Raw genomic sequence first — 17,400 nt, forward strand, 5'->3', positions numbered from 1 at the left:
TGTTATGTCCTAGCTGAGCTTTAAAAATGTCTTGTTACATCCAGGCCTTAATATCTAAAATGCAGTTAAAAAAGTGAGCCAATCAGCCCAGTGGCATTAGTAGACATGGCCACACAGAGCCGAGTGTCATCAGCATAGCTGTGGAAAGAGATGCCATGCCTCTTGCTGACACTGCCCAGGGGTAGCATGTACAAATTAAAACGTAACTCTCCTAAAACTGGTCCTTCTGATCTCATTCACTACTTAAAGGATAACTACCGTTTTTTACAACCTGGACCTTATTTCTAGCAAAATATATGGTCATTTACTCACGCTGGATCTAATTTCGTCCGAACGACTTCAAATGACACCAAAGTTATCTGGGTGAGTAAATGACCATATATTTTGCTGAAAATAAGGTTCAGGTTGTAAAAAACGGTAGTTATCCTTTAAGGCAAGGCTGTCTCTGTGCTGTGATGTGTTCTAAAAGGTAACATTTTTAATTTAGTGTTTGAGTTTAAAAAGATACTTAACTGTTTCAAAATTAGTTTCTCTAAAATTTAGCTTAAAATGGGAGACTTGAAATTTAGTCTATAGTTGTTCAGCATTAAAATGTCCAGGCTACCTTTTATTTAGAAGGGGTTTTACTAGAGCAGTTTTAAAATCAGTGGGGAAAACACCAAGCTGTAGGGAGTGATTTACTATGGTAAGTATGTTTTCAGATAAAGAATAAAAAATAGTTTCAAAAAGGGAGATTGGAAGTGGATCAACATTTGGAGGGCTTCTGTCCTGCTATTATTTTCCTTAGTGTTTCAGCATCAACCAGGTCAAAGCGTTTCAACTTTACATCACATTGTACACGGAATATAGGCAGAAGGGCAGTGTGCATGTTTTGCTGGCAAATACCAGATCTAATGTTGATTAGCTTCTCCCTGAAGTAACCAGCAAATTCTTCACATTTGGATCCTAGAAGTTCAATATTGCAGTAAGGTGGGGGGTTAAAGACAATCTATTGTTTAGGATTGTGAATGTTGGTGTTTGTCATGTTTAACAATTACGCTTGACGTGATTTTCAAATACCTTGTTGTAATTTTTAAGTTTTTCAGTATGTTATGATGGATTACTAGTTAGTGCGCGTTTAGCAATTCTGCACTCTCTTTTTAGTTCTTGGGTTGGGTCATGATGTGCTCTGTTTCTGGAAATATGAATAATGATAAATTGTCTCTAACAGTGAATGATTTAACTGGTGAGAACTTAAATTTAATTTCTTGTTTCTTCTTATAAAGAGAAAGTAAGGTGCCAAAAAAAGGTACCGTTGGGTACCAGTATCAAATCCCAGGTACCGGTATCAGAACCGGTATTGGTTCAAATGTGAACGATACCCAACCCTAGCATAGATGCACAAACTGGCATCTATGTTCCCCCTGTCTCCCCTATCAGATGGCTCTGTGTATCAGACCACTGGCTCTCCTCCAATATGGTGTCTCACCATACATCTGCTTCATGTGCAAGCTGCTTCTGACTGCTCTCTGCCAGCAACAGAGGGAAACCATTCGGAGCATTTGGAGCAATGACATGACCTGACTCCAATGAAAACAAATGTCTGTCTGTCCTCATCAATGAAACCAGGTCGCACTGCAGTTGTATAAAGAAAGGAGAAATAACATGGCTGATTTCCCCTTCTGAGGTTGTTTACTCTCAGATGAACACCACTTGAAATTCAGACCAACAAACTTTTCTAAATCCTGAAGCAGCACCATTATGTCAGCTTTATGCAAGTCAACTTACAGATTCTGCAGAACTTTTATGCAGTGGATTCTGTCGGTGTCTCAAAACGAGTCCTTGCTGCCCAAACTGCTCCCTAAACCCAGATAAGAGTGAGAATCTGTAGATTTATAATTCATCTCATTCTAATTAACCTTGGTAGTCATCTCACTTTCTCAGCCCTTATTACATAGTGTAACATTTATCCTCACATACAGGCCTGTATGTGCCGCAGACTTCTTAAGTCCTGCCTCGAGCCACTGAATGCATAGCTACAAATTTAACATGCACAAAAAGTCACACAGGGTGAATGTAGTGGGAGATTAGATTAAACCACCAGGGAATTCCATGCAAGGACAAGGGTACAGTAATTATAAGAGCTTGTCCCTTACCATCAGTAATTTAGTTTACTGTGATCAAGTACGGAAGAAAGTAATCTAATCAGCAGAGATGCTGGAGAGACTGTTCTCTATTTTCTATGCAGATAGGTTATGTGCATGTGGACAATGGTTTAGTCTCTGCATAGATTCAAAGTCTGGTATATTTTTACTTCACTGTACTTAGTTTGTTTGTAGATGCTTAACTCTATCCTAAAGTCCTGTCAGTGCTATCTGGAAATCATGAGCATACCTGCCGTAAAGTATAATGTCTCGTACCTGCTTCCTGTGAGATTTGTTTTCACCAAAGGAAAATATTGGAGCATAGTGTTTTTCCCCTCATTAGCCTTTAACTAGATCTTTCATGTATCTTTACAAGGAAGCTTTTGCTCGGTTTGTGGCACAGGAACAGCACCCTCCTCCTGTTCCACCTGGTATAATAGTAAACAATGCAAAATATACCGAAACAGTATTGTGTATGAAATAAATCGTAGGTGGAGAAACTGTACATCACATAACTGACTAACCTGAAAGCATTGATTGAAGTTAACTTTGTATATTCACTCAAGTACTGTTCTTAAGTATTACGTATTTTATAGGATATTGGATCTAAAAAAATACAAAAAACATTTATTCCAACATTTAGAAAAATACTGAATGCTGGACATGATAACCGGTCAGGCCAATAGTCGGTCTACCCATCATATTAAGTAGCATATGCATAAGGACAAATAAATGCAGTCCTACCACAGGTTTCATGCTATTCCATTGATTGACAGATGGTGGTTACACAGAAAGAGGTGTAGCAGTGGCTCCATGTCCCGCACCTGTTTCTTTGGCGGTAAACGAGGAGTCAATAGTGGGGTCTTCTGCCTGGAGCAGTTGGATTTCTCTCTACTCGTATCCTGAAACCTTTCCCTTTATAGCTGCCTGGATTGCAACCTGGGTTGTCTGTCTCTTTGACCGACCTTAACATGTTCGAACTTCCTCAGATATCATCACTAGGAAGTCTTTTCCAATATCTCCTACATCTGACTCCGCTGCTGAGGGAAGCCTTGAGAGGACTCAAACTTTCTTTGAGGACCCCCTGCACTACCAAGTCCTGAACATCCTTCTAGTCCTGAAAGAGATGAGCTGGAACCCTTCTGTGACTCTGCTTTATGGGGTGTGCATCTCAAGTGTGAATGGAGAGAAGAGCACTCGATGTTTCACAAGCAATTCACCCAGTTAATGCACTTGGGATGGCATGAGCCCTTGTACAGCAGCGTATCCCTCTCAGGTGTAGGGGTCTCCCTCAGTGGCCCTCACATGTGGCACGCCATCCTCTTCTTCAAATGACAAGTTCTTCGGTTATAACCTCCTGTGGCTTACATTACTCTGCGAGTCGCAGAGTAATCGTAATTGCTTTCTCCCTCAAGTTGAGCAACCTCACAGACTTTGATGTCAGTTGCCTGAGCCCGGACATTGGCAACATTAGTCCACAAGGCAGGCTAGTAGCAGATGAGGCCTCCACCAACACCTTGCATTTTGTCCTGGGTGGTACTCTGCAGCGGCCTTCAATGACTTTTTCACTGCATGGTATTATGGTGACAGTCTCCCTGCTACTTTGACATAGCTGCTCCTCCCATTGAGGCCTACACATTGCTCTCTTTTGTCAATCTTCACCAAGACACGTCTCTATTGAACCTCTTCATTCTGCTGACAGTGGCAACCCATCTGAGTGCATTCTATGTCTGCCTGAAAGCACCCAAGGACTGGTATGTCTAGACCATTGGCAGCTGTCAAACAAAGCCACTGAGCAGGTCACAGGGCCGATTCACCTCCTTCAAAATGTTCTCTGAAGAAGGCCTCAGTGATAGTGGTGACCTCCGAACCAGTGTCGAGGAGGCAGCTTGTTTCCACAACACTGATTTTTATGTCAACCACAAGGCACTCTCCAAAAGCATCCTCTCTTTGGGTTTAGTCCTCCCCTTTCTGTGTGTTATCTACCACCTGGCAACCAACAACAGCTCTGTGACCATCATCTGCACAACACCAAATGCATCATTTCCCTCTGAATTTGTTTCAGTCTTTGCAGGCTTAACCTTGCTTACCATTGCTTTGTTTTTTTGGCACAACCTGCTTGTGTGTCCCGGTGGACTGCAAGTATAGCAGATGAGCTGTCTTTTAGTGGTGGCTTCTTTGGTTTTCCAGAGAAATGCTGTCTCTTCTTGATCTCACTAACTGCTTTAAACAACTCCTCCTGCCCGTATGCTTCATGCAGCGTTTCCAGGGTTTGGGCAGAGGAGACACATTCAGCAGCTGCTGCATTGACGATGCCCCAGGTTCAGTTTCTGGGTGGTCCAACCGTGGGGACTTCCTCCTCTTCAGACCAGGTGATAGCCACTTGCATGAGAGTGACGAAGGTCAGGCCCCTTTTCTCTTAAGCTTGCCTTTACATTTCTCTGCACAAGAAGTTGTCTCAAAGGCCCAGCACAAGCTACTCCTTCAGCATGGCCTCTGCATCAGGAACATGTATTGCATCCTGGCGTTTCACTCTGTTGAGTATTTCCTCAAGGTCATCAGCATAGGCACAAATGGTTTTACCAGGTATTTGCTTTCTTTCATAGAGTCATCAAGTCTGGTTCCAATGGGAACTTACTCTCCATATGTTTCCTCAAGAATATCGCAGATCTCCTTCACACTTAGTGCATTATATCATTATTCAGCATGAGCTTAACAGTTGACTTGGCTTTGGCCTTAAGGTGCTGTTTGAGGAGCTCTACTTCATCTTCTGCGGGAACTTTATCTACTTCGAATGAGGACTGCATAGGTGACATAGCTTGTTCTGAGATAGAAAAAACACAGATCAGAATATTTCCTTTCCCTAGGAATTTCCCTAGGACAGCGACTGGAGCCCTTTGAGCAGTGGGCTGCTGGTCAATAACAATCTTTGCAAGGGCAAGAGCTTCTCTCTGCTCTTCTCTGGCTTGCCTTATGGCTGATGATTGCTCTGCAGGCCTGCTCTTTAGCTCTTGAAACTGCTTCCGTAGATCTTCCATCTCCATTACTACAATGTTTGTTTTTTTTAAAAGGACTATCTTGTTCGTGACACCAATTATGTAGCTGTCGACCATCACCTGCGTAATAGGGGTTCAAATCTAATCTACTCTGGATAACCAAGAATACAAAAGGGTCTTTAGCCCTTGCGCCAGCCAAATTCGTCCCTTAACTCTAAGGTCAAGGGTATAATTGGCCGTTTTTGACTACTTTTGATTTCACCTTTATATTTCACCCTAAAAACTGTTTACCTTTCCCTGTTTGGTTTCATTTCTTTCAGCACAACCTCACATGTGTGACTATACAAATATTTTTTCATTTTGACATACTGTATGAACACATTGGACCTAAAGTCACACAAAAAACATAAAATCCGAGTAGGAAAAAGTTCGATTTTTTTACTGTGAAAACCACAGACATGTTCAACGAACCATTTTTATAACTTAGAATGCAAATATAAATTGTTGTTTGCTAAATTTGTACATACGTTTTTAGAAATTTACAAAGTTATGCGCAACTATTTACATTAAAATGCAGGCAATGCCTCAGGCTCCGTGTCTCCCTCAGCTCCTCCCAGCTCAAAGAAGAGCTACACTGCCTGCTCCACATTCAGTAGTCGCCTCATTGTTTTGACACACAAAACAAATAAACGACTACACTACACACTAAACACACTACACTACACACTGACTATACACTCCAAACACGCTAAATGTCACAAATCTCTCAAATCTCAAAACTCGCTATCGCTAATGCTGTCTCTCTTTCACCGCTGTCACTGCAGACTGACTTTCTCCTTTTCCTCAGCAACCAAATGCCGTGCATTGCCATATAATTTTTGGATTGGTTGATGTGGTGCATTTTTCCACCAATAGGAAAGGGGGTAGCGATGTTTTTTGCTTACAAGCACTTTCTGCTTGCGAGCACTTTCCTGAGAATGGCCCGTTTCTTCCTGCACCAAACGCGCACCAAACGTGACGACAATATTTAGGAAAAAGCATGGCGTAAATTATTTATCATAAGTCTGGTTTTACTTGGCCTATCAACACAATTTAAAATCTGGTATATAGTTTGAAGTCTGACACAAGTTTGAAACAGAGACTCAGCGAGGCTGCGTCTTGCTGCTACGTTATCTTAAATCGGTCATGTGATTTGGACGCGTCCGTCGACTTCAGAGGGTTAAATACCCTGTTCTGCTAATGGGTAGCATAAGACGAAATACTCATTTAAAACACAAAAAACGCACTTACGCTTCTTTAAATAACCAAATATTTGATGTGCTAACTGCACTCAAAATAATTCATAATAATAATTAAGTCCCCCTTTAAAAGTCACCAAAGGGTCCCTTTAATACACTCATGATACCCACAGGTCAATGTTGAACACAGTGACATTCACATTTATCTCCACTTTACCTTTCAAATGAAAGGCAGAATGCCCTTTAAAACAAATGACCTGCACACGTGTCCAAATACAAAAACGAAAACGTTCTTGACAATCATTAAACAGAAAATAGGTACAGTTACTCCAGCATCACCTCCATCAGGGACCCAGTGGATGGAGAAGTATCACTGGTTGGCAGGGATAACTGTTGGCCTTGGAAGAACTGCCTCAGCCACTAACAAGCATGTGCGCGACTGCACCAGTTGTCTCTTCGTCCTTCAGTTCCCCCCTACAGTGTCCCTCCACACACACTCACATGCGCTAAACATGTTGATGTTTAACAGTTATGTTTAATATTTATGTAAGCATGCTAGCTTTTGCTAATTAGCAAAGAAGGTTTGAATGTCAGTGTACAGGCGTTTGGTCATTAACTAAAGTACTGAACAAAAGCAAAATTCTAACCTGATAATGACATTTAAAAATCAGACCACCAGTTATTAAAATTGATCCCAGGGGAACATGAATTACTAAATGGTTTACAATCTCAACATGTTCTCACTCCCAACTTTGGCAGCTTGGACAGTGGCCTTAAGCTTTAAACTATGACACTCTACCTACCCCTCTAGCCTCGATTTTGCATGTGAAGGGCTCCATGGTCAAGTTAGCAATAACACGTTTTATTACACAGCTCTATTGAATGCTGCTCTCTGATTGGTCCATCGCTGCGTTCTACGGTCTGTTATTTCTGTACAATGACCGTCGTCAAGTATAACAGACCGTTGCTAGGGACGGCGCTCTGATCCGCCCTGGCAACATATAGCAACATAAGCAAGACATCTGGACTTTCAACACATTACACCAACCACAGCACGCTGTCCAGCTCCTCTCTCAGGCCCCGAAAGTGAAAGTGAAAGTTAGAACTTTACTGAGCGATCCTTGTCGCTGCTGAATCATTGTGGGTGATTATTTATTATTTATTTCAGTCGTAAGGCTGTGTAATAAGCGGGATAATGTATAGTTAGTCGGTTGTTATGTAGAAATAAACCCCTTCAGGTTGTATGAAACCCCTCCGCTTCGCGTCGAGGTTCCATACAACCTGTCGGGGTTTATTTCTCCATAACAACCTCCGAACTATACATTATCCCTTACATATGCTACGTCTGGTTAGACATATTATGACTTATAAAATGTTATTAACGTTGTCAAATGGTTGCATTTTGTTTAGGGATAGGCAACAAAACTACTTAGTTGGCTTTTAGAAAAGGTCATGGTTGCATTAAAATTTGTACATTTAGTCTTGTAACCTAACCCTAACCCAGAGGGAAAGTCCTATCAAGTATAAAGAGCGAGAATGATTTCTCGCTCATTGTACTACTGCACTAGAGGGGCACTTCAAGAAATAATGCTAAAGGGGTAAGTACAGTGTCAATATTTGCTCAGATTTCCCCTGGATTGGTGGACATTCTGACTGATTTAGCGGACTAATGACCATTGCATTTCCTAGAACTGCAAGCATGGCTGAAAAACTTAGATGACTCCAACTACTAAGACCAGAGAAGTTTAGGTTTTAAAAAGTTCCATTAGACTGCTAATATCAGCCTACATTTACACTTTGTTTCACATTAATCCCAGTAGGTGCTGGGGAGCAACTTCTGAATAGTAACAGCCCAGTCAATTTACCAGCATCAAACCAAACACTTACTTAAGTCAAGGGTGTTCCACCAAATGATGTGTAAAATAGGTTCCCCTTTGACATTTAAACTGAGCTAACTAATACCATTCAAGAATTTGTGCACAACAGTGTCTGGGCCTATACAAATTTGAGAAAAAAAATCTGCGGCTTGGCAGTTTGGGTTATGCCTTGTTTCCTGGTTTTAATATAAATGCCTTTTTCTAGTTCCAGATGTCTAAATGAATTATTCAGTCATTTGAAAATAAGGCTCTTCATCTTCTTTCTTCTCTTGTTTGCATTCCCGGCAGCCATTGAAACACAGAGCACCAGTTCAGAGGAGCTCGTCCCCAGCCCGCCGTCCCCGCCGCCCCCTCCCAGAGTCTACAAGCCCTGCTTCGTCTGCCAGGACAAGTCCTCTGGATATCACTATGGTGTCAGTGCTTGTGAGGGCTGCAAGGTAGGACTCAAATGCCTCCTTAGTTTTTCCTCTGTGACGCTTAGACAAAGAGCATTTTCACTCAGAGTAATTATTAAATGCTAATGCAGATTTCACACAACTGGCTTAATTTAGCTTTTTGATACTGTAGTACCCCTTTCAAACTGGACAAAAAACGAACACCTGCTAACATCTGGCTTTTGTCTTTAATGTGAGTGTGTACGATCGGCATTTACTTCCGCATCAAATGACTCTGCAGTAGTCACTGGTGTTTATTGACTCTCGCTCTGATCAACTGTGATGAAAACACAACACCTGGATGGACTAGCTAATTTTCGCCCCTTTTTAGGCGCGATGATCTCTGTTCAAGCAGCTTGAACATCATTAAACCCTAAATAACGGGGGGCTTTTATTGTGAAGAAGTTATAGGAAATGAAACGTGTTTGTAACTGAATTAGCGCAGCCACTTAGTGGTGATTCTGACATAGTACTGCTGGGATCAAGACAAGCACATCATTGGTTGAAGACACACCTTGAAGCAGGTAGCCCAGCTGTGGTGGTAAAAAGCTGTGCTAGGCTGCCGCGATGAGTCAAACAGAGTAGAGCCAGGCCGGCAGATGTAACTGAAAAATACCACAGGAGTTGCATTTAAAAGGTATATTCACTCCTCTTTCTGGCCTGTTGTATCCTTTCCTTTCGTGGTGGCTCAGTAGTTGGAAACAGCTTGGAAGTGGACCTTGAGTTTGAGATTGTTTACTATCGAAATTTATTAGCTTCAATTGTAAAGTGTAGTGCTGAATATGTATCTTTGTGACAATTCTTAAATATCAAAATTTAAGGGATCCTTATCATAAATCTTAATGTCACAAGTTTAAATAATAACAATAATATTGTGGCATTATTTGTAATTTGGGTGCACTGTTCCTCTCAGTCATGTCATTCTCAAATGTTCTCCTTTTAGAAATTCCTTCCAACATCTGCCCTGCCAGCACTAGTCTGTCTTCTCCCACTTAAAGCATCTGTTGCTTGGCAACCGCTCACACACCCTGCATGCACATACAGATACAGTATATACTATAAACAATATTCAGTAGTCACTGAATAGGCTGATATGTATACGTTACCTTTTAAAAGCAGAACAAAATTATGAGATATTATAGGTTTTATATGTAAAACAGCTGAAAACTACAAAATAAATCTTTACATTACTGCCTGGAAATAGTAATGGATTACAGTAACACCCTCTTGAGAACAGCACATGTATTCCTTCCAAGGCGATGGAGTTTTCTCCCATGCAGCCAGACTGTGGTGTGATGTCCTCTCTACTCCCCGCCTCTGTAATTGAAGAGGTGGTATGCCAGGAATCCTTTGGAGTTTTTGGCCCAGAGGGAGGTGGTGATCAGCTCGCTCACTAGCCTCTGGGTCAAATCAAGTTCTCCACTGACTCCCATGCTGTTTATGTGTCAGTATAAGCCTCATCGTAAAGGTCTGTGATGACCTCTGACCTAGCTGCTCAGGCCTTTGTTAAAGGGAAACCTATACTATAATAAATGATGGAATTTATCTGTGCTGCTCATAAATTAAGTAGTATAGTATTTACACAGTCTCAATACACACTGATGAATGAGTGAAGAGTCATCATCACATCACTGGATCACATGGGTGGGATTGAGCACCCTGAGCGCAGATTGTGCTTGCCTAATGACAGACACAGACGGCGAATGAAGTGAAATAACTGTCAGAGTGCCTCTGAGAATACAGACAATACGGCAGAGTCTCATCCCATCCATCCGCTCACTCTGCACAGAGCTGATGTAAAAATAGTTCAATTCATGGCAGAATGGCCTTGATTTTTGTAACATCCTGACTCAAGAGGATTAAGCAAAGGATTATAGTTTGTTTTTTTTTTTTTTTTCCTCTGTTGCATTTCTGTCTCCATAGCGAAGGCATTGTTGTCTGCGGTGCAAGGGGCAAGCCCCTTCTATTGGATGGATGCAGCCAAGCATGCTGTACAGCTGTAGGCTGTTAGCCAGCAAGAAGAGCCTTTTACTGCCCAGTGAACGTGCCAATTAGAGCCACAAATAGACTCAAAGACAGACACAGTGTGTGTGTGTCATTGCAGCGATGTCAATGCACTTCTTAAAGACAACACATGCAGGCACATATGCAGCAAGACAGTCCAAGCTCTGTACATAACTGTTTTACTAATAAGGATGATATCTGTCCATGTTGATTTATCTCAGCTCTCACACAGAACCATCTAATCTCTAATGAGAATTTAAAACTAATGCAGAGGTTTTCCTAGAAATGGCACTAATCCAGCTTTATACCAGCAAACATTATATTTTATATATAGCCGTCAGATACTGGATTCTACTGTCTTTGGTTCCGCTGTGGTACATTTGGTGGGAGTTATATAGAGCAGGGGTCTATGCTATCCAGTAAAAGACTTAGGATACACCTGTGAATCTTCGCTGTAAGCTCCTTTGGGAGAATAATTTCAGGACTGCCTAGGACTTTCTTTCACAGAAGACATTTTGACATGTCAAAGCCAACAGGTTCCCACTCCCAACAGGTCAAATACAGCAGCTTGGTCAGTTGCCTTAAGCTTCTACTGTATATCACTCTACCTACCCCTCTAGTGTCAGTTTTGCATGCAAGGGGCTCTGCAGTGAAGTAAGCAGTGATTCATAATATGCAACGCCCAGTTAGACCCGCTGACTAACAGTTTACATATTATGACATATTATGACTTCTGGAGTCTTATTAAGATTGTCAACTGGTTGCGATTTAGTTAGGTTTAGACACAAACACTGCTTGGTGAGGTATAAGCACAAGCACTACATGGTTAGGTTTAGACTCTAAAACTATTTGGTTGGGTTGAGGAAAAGATCATACTTTGGGTTAAATTAACTATGTATAACTTAATTATACCATTTCACGTAACATCACTTAGGTAATGCAAGTTTTGTCATCTTCATATATTAACTCATTCACACATCATAACCTACAAACAAATCTCTTTTTACTTTTGGTCACACATGGGACATGAGCCCCAGTTTTAAATAATAAAATGAATGATGGATAAATTCCAATTAGCTGCTTTGGTGTCAGACTCATGTTATTGTTCATGCTGGCTTAGGCCTTGCTTTTCATGAAATGACGAATAAAATGTCTGTTGTGGACAAGGTCAGTACGTATTTTTTCACTGGCTTAACTTTGTTTTTTGTGCACACTATTTTCTTCTAGACCAATCAATAATTTAATGATAGTCCTTATTTTTTCACATCACTGAATAATCATGAATCTATAAAATAACACGTTTGCAAAAATATAAAACAAAAAGAAGTAGCAAATCCTCATGAGAAGCTGGAATCAGAGAATGTTTGGTATTTTTTGATGACCAAGGACAATTGATTGATTGTTAAAATGGCTGTTTATTATTTTTCTCAGTAATCCAGGAGAAGACCAAATGCAACAGTAACAGGAAAAACAGCATTAATGCCGTAGGTAGTGGTGGCACTTTGGCCAGTGTTTGGTTCCAGCAGGACTGAGTTAGTGTGCTGGCCAACCTTGGCAGATTTGCTGTGTGGACAGAGCTGATTTGAATTGTTAAAACAATGCAGGCATATGGGCCTCCAGAAGCACATGCATATGCAACAGATGACAGTTTCATCTGTGTTGACCCAAAGTCAAGAAATCTTCCAAAGTCAAAGCAGCCTTCACATTCAGTCACCCCTACACTTCCTGCTCATTTGACATCTTTAACAGCATTGTGAGGCAAACTCCACAAAAGGGACCTTGTGAAAATGTTAAACCACAAGGAATCTGGTTGCAGTTCCTGTAATTTTATCTGAGCATGATGTCTGTACTGTTTGCTGTAGCTGACTCTCTGTTGTTCATTCCAGTGACAAACACATGAAGGAAAAGTAGAATATAAGTATTCTAGACTCCATCATGTTATATTTGACTTTCCAAGTACGAGGAACTGCTGGCTATCAGATATCTATCTTCCCATCAACCCTCATATTTTGGCATCATTTCAAGTGTAGAGGAGTTCTCATGGAAAAGGGAACTTAAAGGGCTGCTATGGACAAATAATGAAAAAATCTATCATTCTGAGGAACAGGGTGTGAGTCCTGTATGAAACCAATAGTCTAGTGACTAGCAGTTATTTTAAGCAAAACCATGACATTTTCCTAAACCTAACAAAGTAATTGTGACAATTTTAAGGAAGCAATTATTTTAAGCCATACCAGGATGTTTTCCTTAACCTTACCAAGTAGTTTTGGTGCCTTTATTTTGAAAGTATAACTGAAAATTGCATGTTTGTTATTGCTAAATTAACCACAGAATGAGACTGTGTTGTTTTCATGGATGGGGGGGACAAATGGAACAGGGACACAGCGGGTCAGTTACAAGTTTTTGTATGATTTCTGCATTAAAATGTCTACAAATGACCAGACCTTTGTTATATGTTTTCTGAAGTTGTGTACTTACATTATTCCAAATGTTTCCAACAATGTTCAAACCCAGATATATCTGAATTTTCTCTTAAGGTAGAGGTGAGTTTCACTTGGTCACCTGTTGGTACATCATCTGGGAGACTCAAATAGTGAGGAAGGAAGTTGGCGGATGAGACTAAACATAACATGAATAAACCAGTAAAACATTACCTCTTCTGTAAACATTTGTGTCTGAGGCAATGGCGGTTGTTTGACAATGAAGACATCAAAGACAACTCCCATAGAGGAAATGTGATTGTGATTTTGGGCTATATAAATACTTGAAAACTGTATGAACAGTGGATCAAATGATTTTATGTAATGTGACGGGGTCACTTGTAGTGAGAATTACCACCATACTCTACTGTCCCCCTTTTTGATTTTTTGCCTCTTTGACTTCATTTTTTTGGTTTTATGGTCCTATGCTCTTACCAACCTTGTCAGGCAAATATTTTTCTCAGGAGTTGGTAGAGACTAAAAACAGATTTGAAAAGAGGGATTGAACATGGACATTCATCAAGTAGACAGAAACACAACTCCAAATTACTAGGTAAACTAGGTAACTGCTTTGCTATCAAGTTGCTCTCTTCAGAAGATGGTAATATGTCAGGATTTGCATACATGACACAAGTGGCCAAAACAAACAAAGTCGACTAAGGCCATTTTAAACACATATCTTGTTCAACTTCTTAACAGCACTGTCATAAGTTGATCACTTAATCATAATCTCCTCTGCACATAGAATAAAAATATAGTTGAATGAAGTTAAGGACATTCTTCTTATGTCAGAAAAGAAAAAAATGCCAGAAAGTGCCAATACATGTACACAACGTCCAACAAATGCAATAATCAAATTAAAAATAAGTCCTGGCATTAACATGTTGGAATTCTGAGATTGTGCATTATTGGATATTATAAAATAGGCAGCAGAATTCCCTGAGAAATTATGAAGTTTATGAATGTGGCACACTCAGGATTTTATCTGACACTGTTGGACTGGGAGCCAAACATCACATCACATTGTGGCTTTTTCTGAAGTTGACTTATCTTATTTGGATAAGCCAACAAACAATTAGATATAGGACACCTATGTCTGTATGACAACGTTTATAGTTTATAAGATAATTTAGATGAATCAACATCAGTCATGTTAGACAATTTCTGCAAAGTGCTGATATTAAAAAAAATTAAAATAAATAAAAATGATGCTCTGAGCCGCAAAGATTTTTATGTTCACATTCAGTGATGTGACAGACACCTTATAGACAGAAAACCTTAAACAAATACAACCTGAACTATCTTCATGACTAGACATCACTAGAGGTAAGGTTAGGGGATAGAACGATTGCAGAACAGTTTAGAAAATGACATCTTAACATTATTTGCATAAGCCCTAAAATGTCCATAAAAGAAAGACAGCTTGAATCTGTACTCGTGTTGTCAGCGCTGACAGGCCTTTAGGGACAGGGACAAAACTTTGAGCTGTGAACACTCCTCCCCCTCTCTCTCTCAGTTGTTGGGTCCCGAGGCGTTGACACAGCAGGATTAGCTTGATGGAACTGGTTTGACAAGCGGGAGACCATAACCTCTTTGAATAAAACACAATTCAGAATGCTCACAGTGGAAAAGAAACACTCCTCTATCTGAACCCACAGGCCTCTCTGCTCTCTGTTTTTCCACCTCAAACCCACAGGCAGGGATGGACTGGATGAATAAACTGACCCAGATTCACCTACAAATGTGAATGTGATTTCTTAACAAACCAGACTCTTTTTGTTAGAATGTTTCATTTTCCCACCAAAGGTTTACCTGACACTGGGGGCCTGACATAAATAATGGGTATGTACAAAAGTAAGGCATGCTTCACCATCCAGATAGACAACAGAAAATCCACAAATCAGATATGCTGTATGCAGACTCGATAGATCTGAGATGAGTGTTACACAGAAATGTGTAAAAGAGATTTAAAAAATCAAAAAGTGAATTAAGGAGACATTTTATTTTTTATTTTACATCAGTTCTTAAAAAAATAATATGTAAGAATTCTGTATTAAAATGTCTAAAAATGACTTTGAGGAACCTTGACGAACCTTTGGTATCCTCAAGGTAGCAGTGTGTTTCATCTGGTTGCCTGTCGCTACAACTTCCAGGAGAACGAAGGAAATCAGTGCTGAACTAAACATAAAGGGAGTAAAAGTAAAACATTACCTCATCTGTCAACATTTCTGTCATGTCAGACAGATCTGATGTGACAGCAGTGGTGGTTGTTTAACCACCAGTGACGTCGGGATCATTTTTTTTTTTTCCACGTTATTCTTGCGAGTGTTAATTCTCCCCAGCAATAAGTGTACTGTATGTTAGCTTTTAGTGATCAAGCAATGGCATGCCCCAAGGGTGTGGGTGGCTGCTTATTTGAATTCAAGTCAACATCTCAACACTCAGGTGTCAATACTACACTTCTGCTGATCAATGCTGCATACAGGTTGATACACAATATCAGTAGTAAAAATAAATCCACGTTTTAGTCCCAAAAGTTTAAAAGTAATTGCTGAGTTCACCTCTCGTCTGTAAGCAGCTCCAGATCAGAGTAGAATCGTATGTGACTCTGGGTGTTTATTCCTCCTGAACATCTGCCAGCTCTGAGCAGCTGAGCTGTGGCTCTGCCACCCCCACTCCGCCCAGATATCCCCACACAACACTCGGCAAATGCAAGATCCCTAGAGGCAGAAATGTATTATTGTGCATTAAACAAACTTTTATATGTCAACATTTTATGAATTGCGGGATTAATACAAAGTTTTGGGACATCTGCTTTTTTCTATTCCTTCTGAGATTGGGGTAACAAGCTCAGTCTCATGTCTGTGTGTTAAGCACAGAGCTTGAGTCAGGACATGGCTAGCCTAGCTTAGCATAATGACTGGAAGCAGGGCGTAACAGCTAGTCTCACTCTTAGTTGAAGTTAGAAGAATACACTCACCAACATGCCTAAAGCTCACTTATAAACACTTTGTGTCTTGTATTATTTATTTAATCTGAGCAATAAAAATTCCATTCAGTTCAAAGCACATTCTTATTGCCAAGCCAGGCTAATCGCCTGATGGCTTTTGCTCTGTAATGTAATGCAATATGTAATGTAATGTGAGTGCTATCAATTCCTTTTGCGAAAAAAGCAAATATGTGTATGTCCCGTTTGTTTAACTAGTCCTTTAAAGGATAAGTACCGTTTTTTACAACCTGGACCTTATTTCTGGCAAAATATATGGTCATTTACTCACCCAGATAACTTTGGTGTCATTCGGCGTCGTTCGGACGAAATTAGATCCAGTGTAGCGGCGATATATCCATATAATGGGAGAGACGGGGCAGCGACACACAGCCTCTATATAGCGCATTATCTGCCACGAAACTAGTTAATTTCATCAATATTTTGTTACGATATGCTAGCGCTATTAGCCTCTGAGTCCGGGCTCGTCTATTGTCAACATCCGGGGTCTGTAGGTTGAGCTACTACCTCTGACCTGGAAGATGTCGTCTCTGAGCTGTGCGCGCACCCGCGGCAGCGCGGCTTGTTTACCTGTAGCTGCTACTGCTAGTTTGACCCCGGATGTTGATAACGGACGAGCCCGGACTCAGAGGGGAATAGCGCTAGCATTTCATAACAAAATATTGATGAAATGAACTAGTTTCGTGGCAGATAATGCGTTATATAGAGGCTGTGTGTCGCTGCCCCGTCTCTCCCATTATATGGATATATCGCCGCTACACTGGATCTAATTTCGTCCGAACGACGCCGAATGACACCAAAGTTATCTGGGTGAGTAAATGACCATATCTTTTGCCAGAAATAAGGTCCAGGTTGTAAAAAACGGTACTTATCCTTTAACATCTGTCTTTTCTTTAGTTGCAGTCAAACTTTTGACACCATGCACCACCTGGCAAAATATTAGCCTCTCCAAGTAGTACCATTATGACCGACATTAAAATACAAAAGTGTAGACCTACTCTTTTCAGCTAATTGTTTGCGCTTTTTGCTGCCAACTTTAGCAGGTCCTATAAATGCTTCAGCAGTGCTGCTTAAGTAGCCACGAGCACTTGTGTTTGGTTCCCTGTTGACATATCCTCCTCCTAGTCCACACTCCTCTTCCTGATAGTTCCAGTTTGGAGCTTTCGTTTTTACCGCCGCTTACTATCGTATAATCACAGTTTGAGTTTAGCTCCTAGCTAATCATGAAAGACGTATGCACA

At 40.6% G+C, this 17,400-nt stretch overlaps 1 protein-coding gene across 3 annotated transcripts in view; it reads left to right on the top strand.

Annotated features, from left to right (window-relative positions):
- Positions 1-17,400, top strand: part of LOC311273189 (retinoic acid receptor beta-like) — a 229,179-nt gene that overhangs the window by 142,809 nt on the left and 68,970 nt on the right. For all 3 annotated transcript variants that reach the window (XM_084380121.1, XM_084380120.1, XM_084380122.1), the window contains one exon: positions 8,523-8,671. In XM_084380121.1, the coding sequence (XP_084236247.1) occupies positions 8,523-8,671 (149 nt within the window). The remainder of the gene's footprint in view (positions 1-8,522; positions 8,672-17,400) is intronic.

Source organism: Pagrus pagrus (assembly GCF_965226575.1).
Source record: "Pagrus pagrus genome assembly, chromosome: 17".
Classification (NCBI taxonomy): domain Eukaryota; kingdom Metazoa; phylum Chordata; class Actinopteri; order Spariformes; family Sparidae; genus Pagrus; species Pagrus pagrus.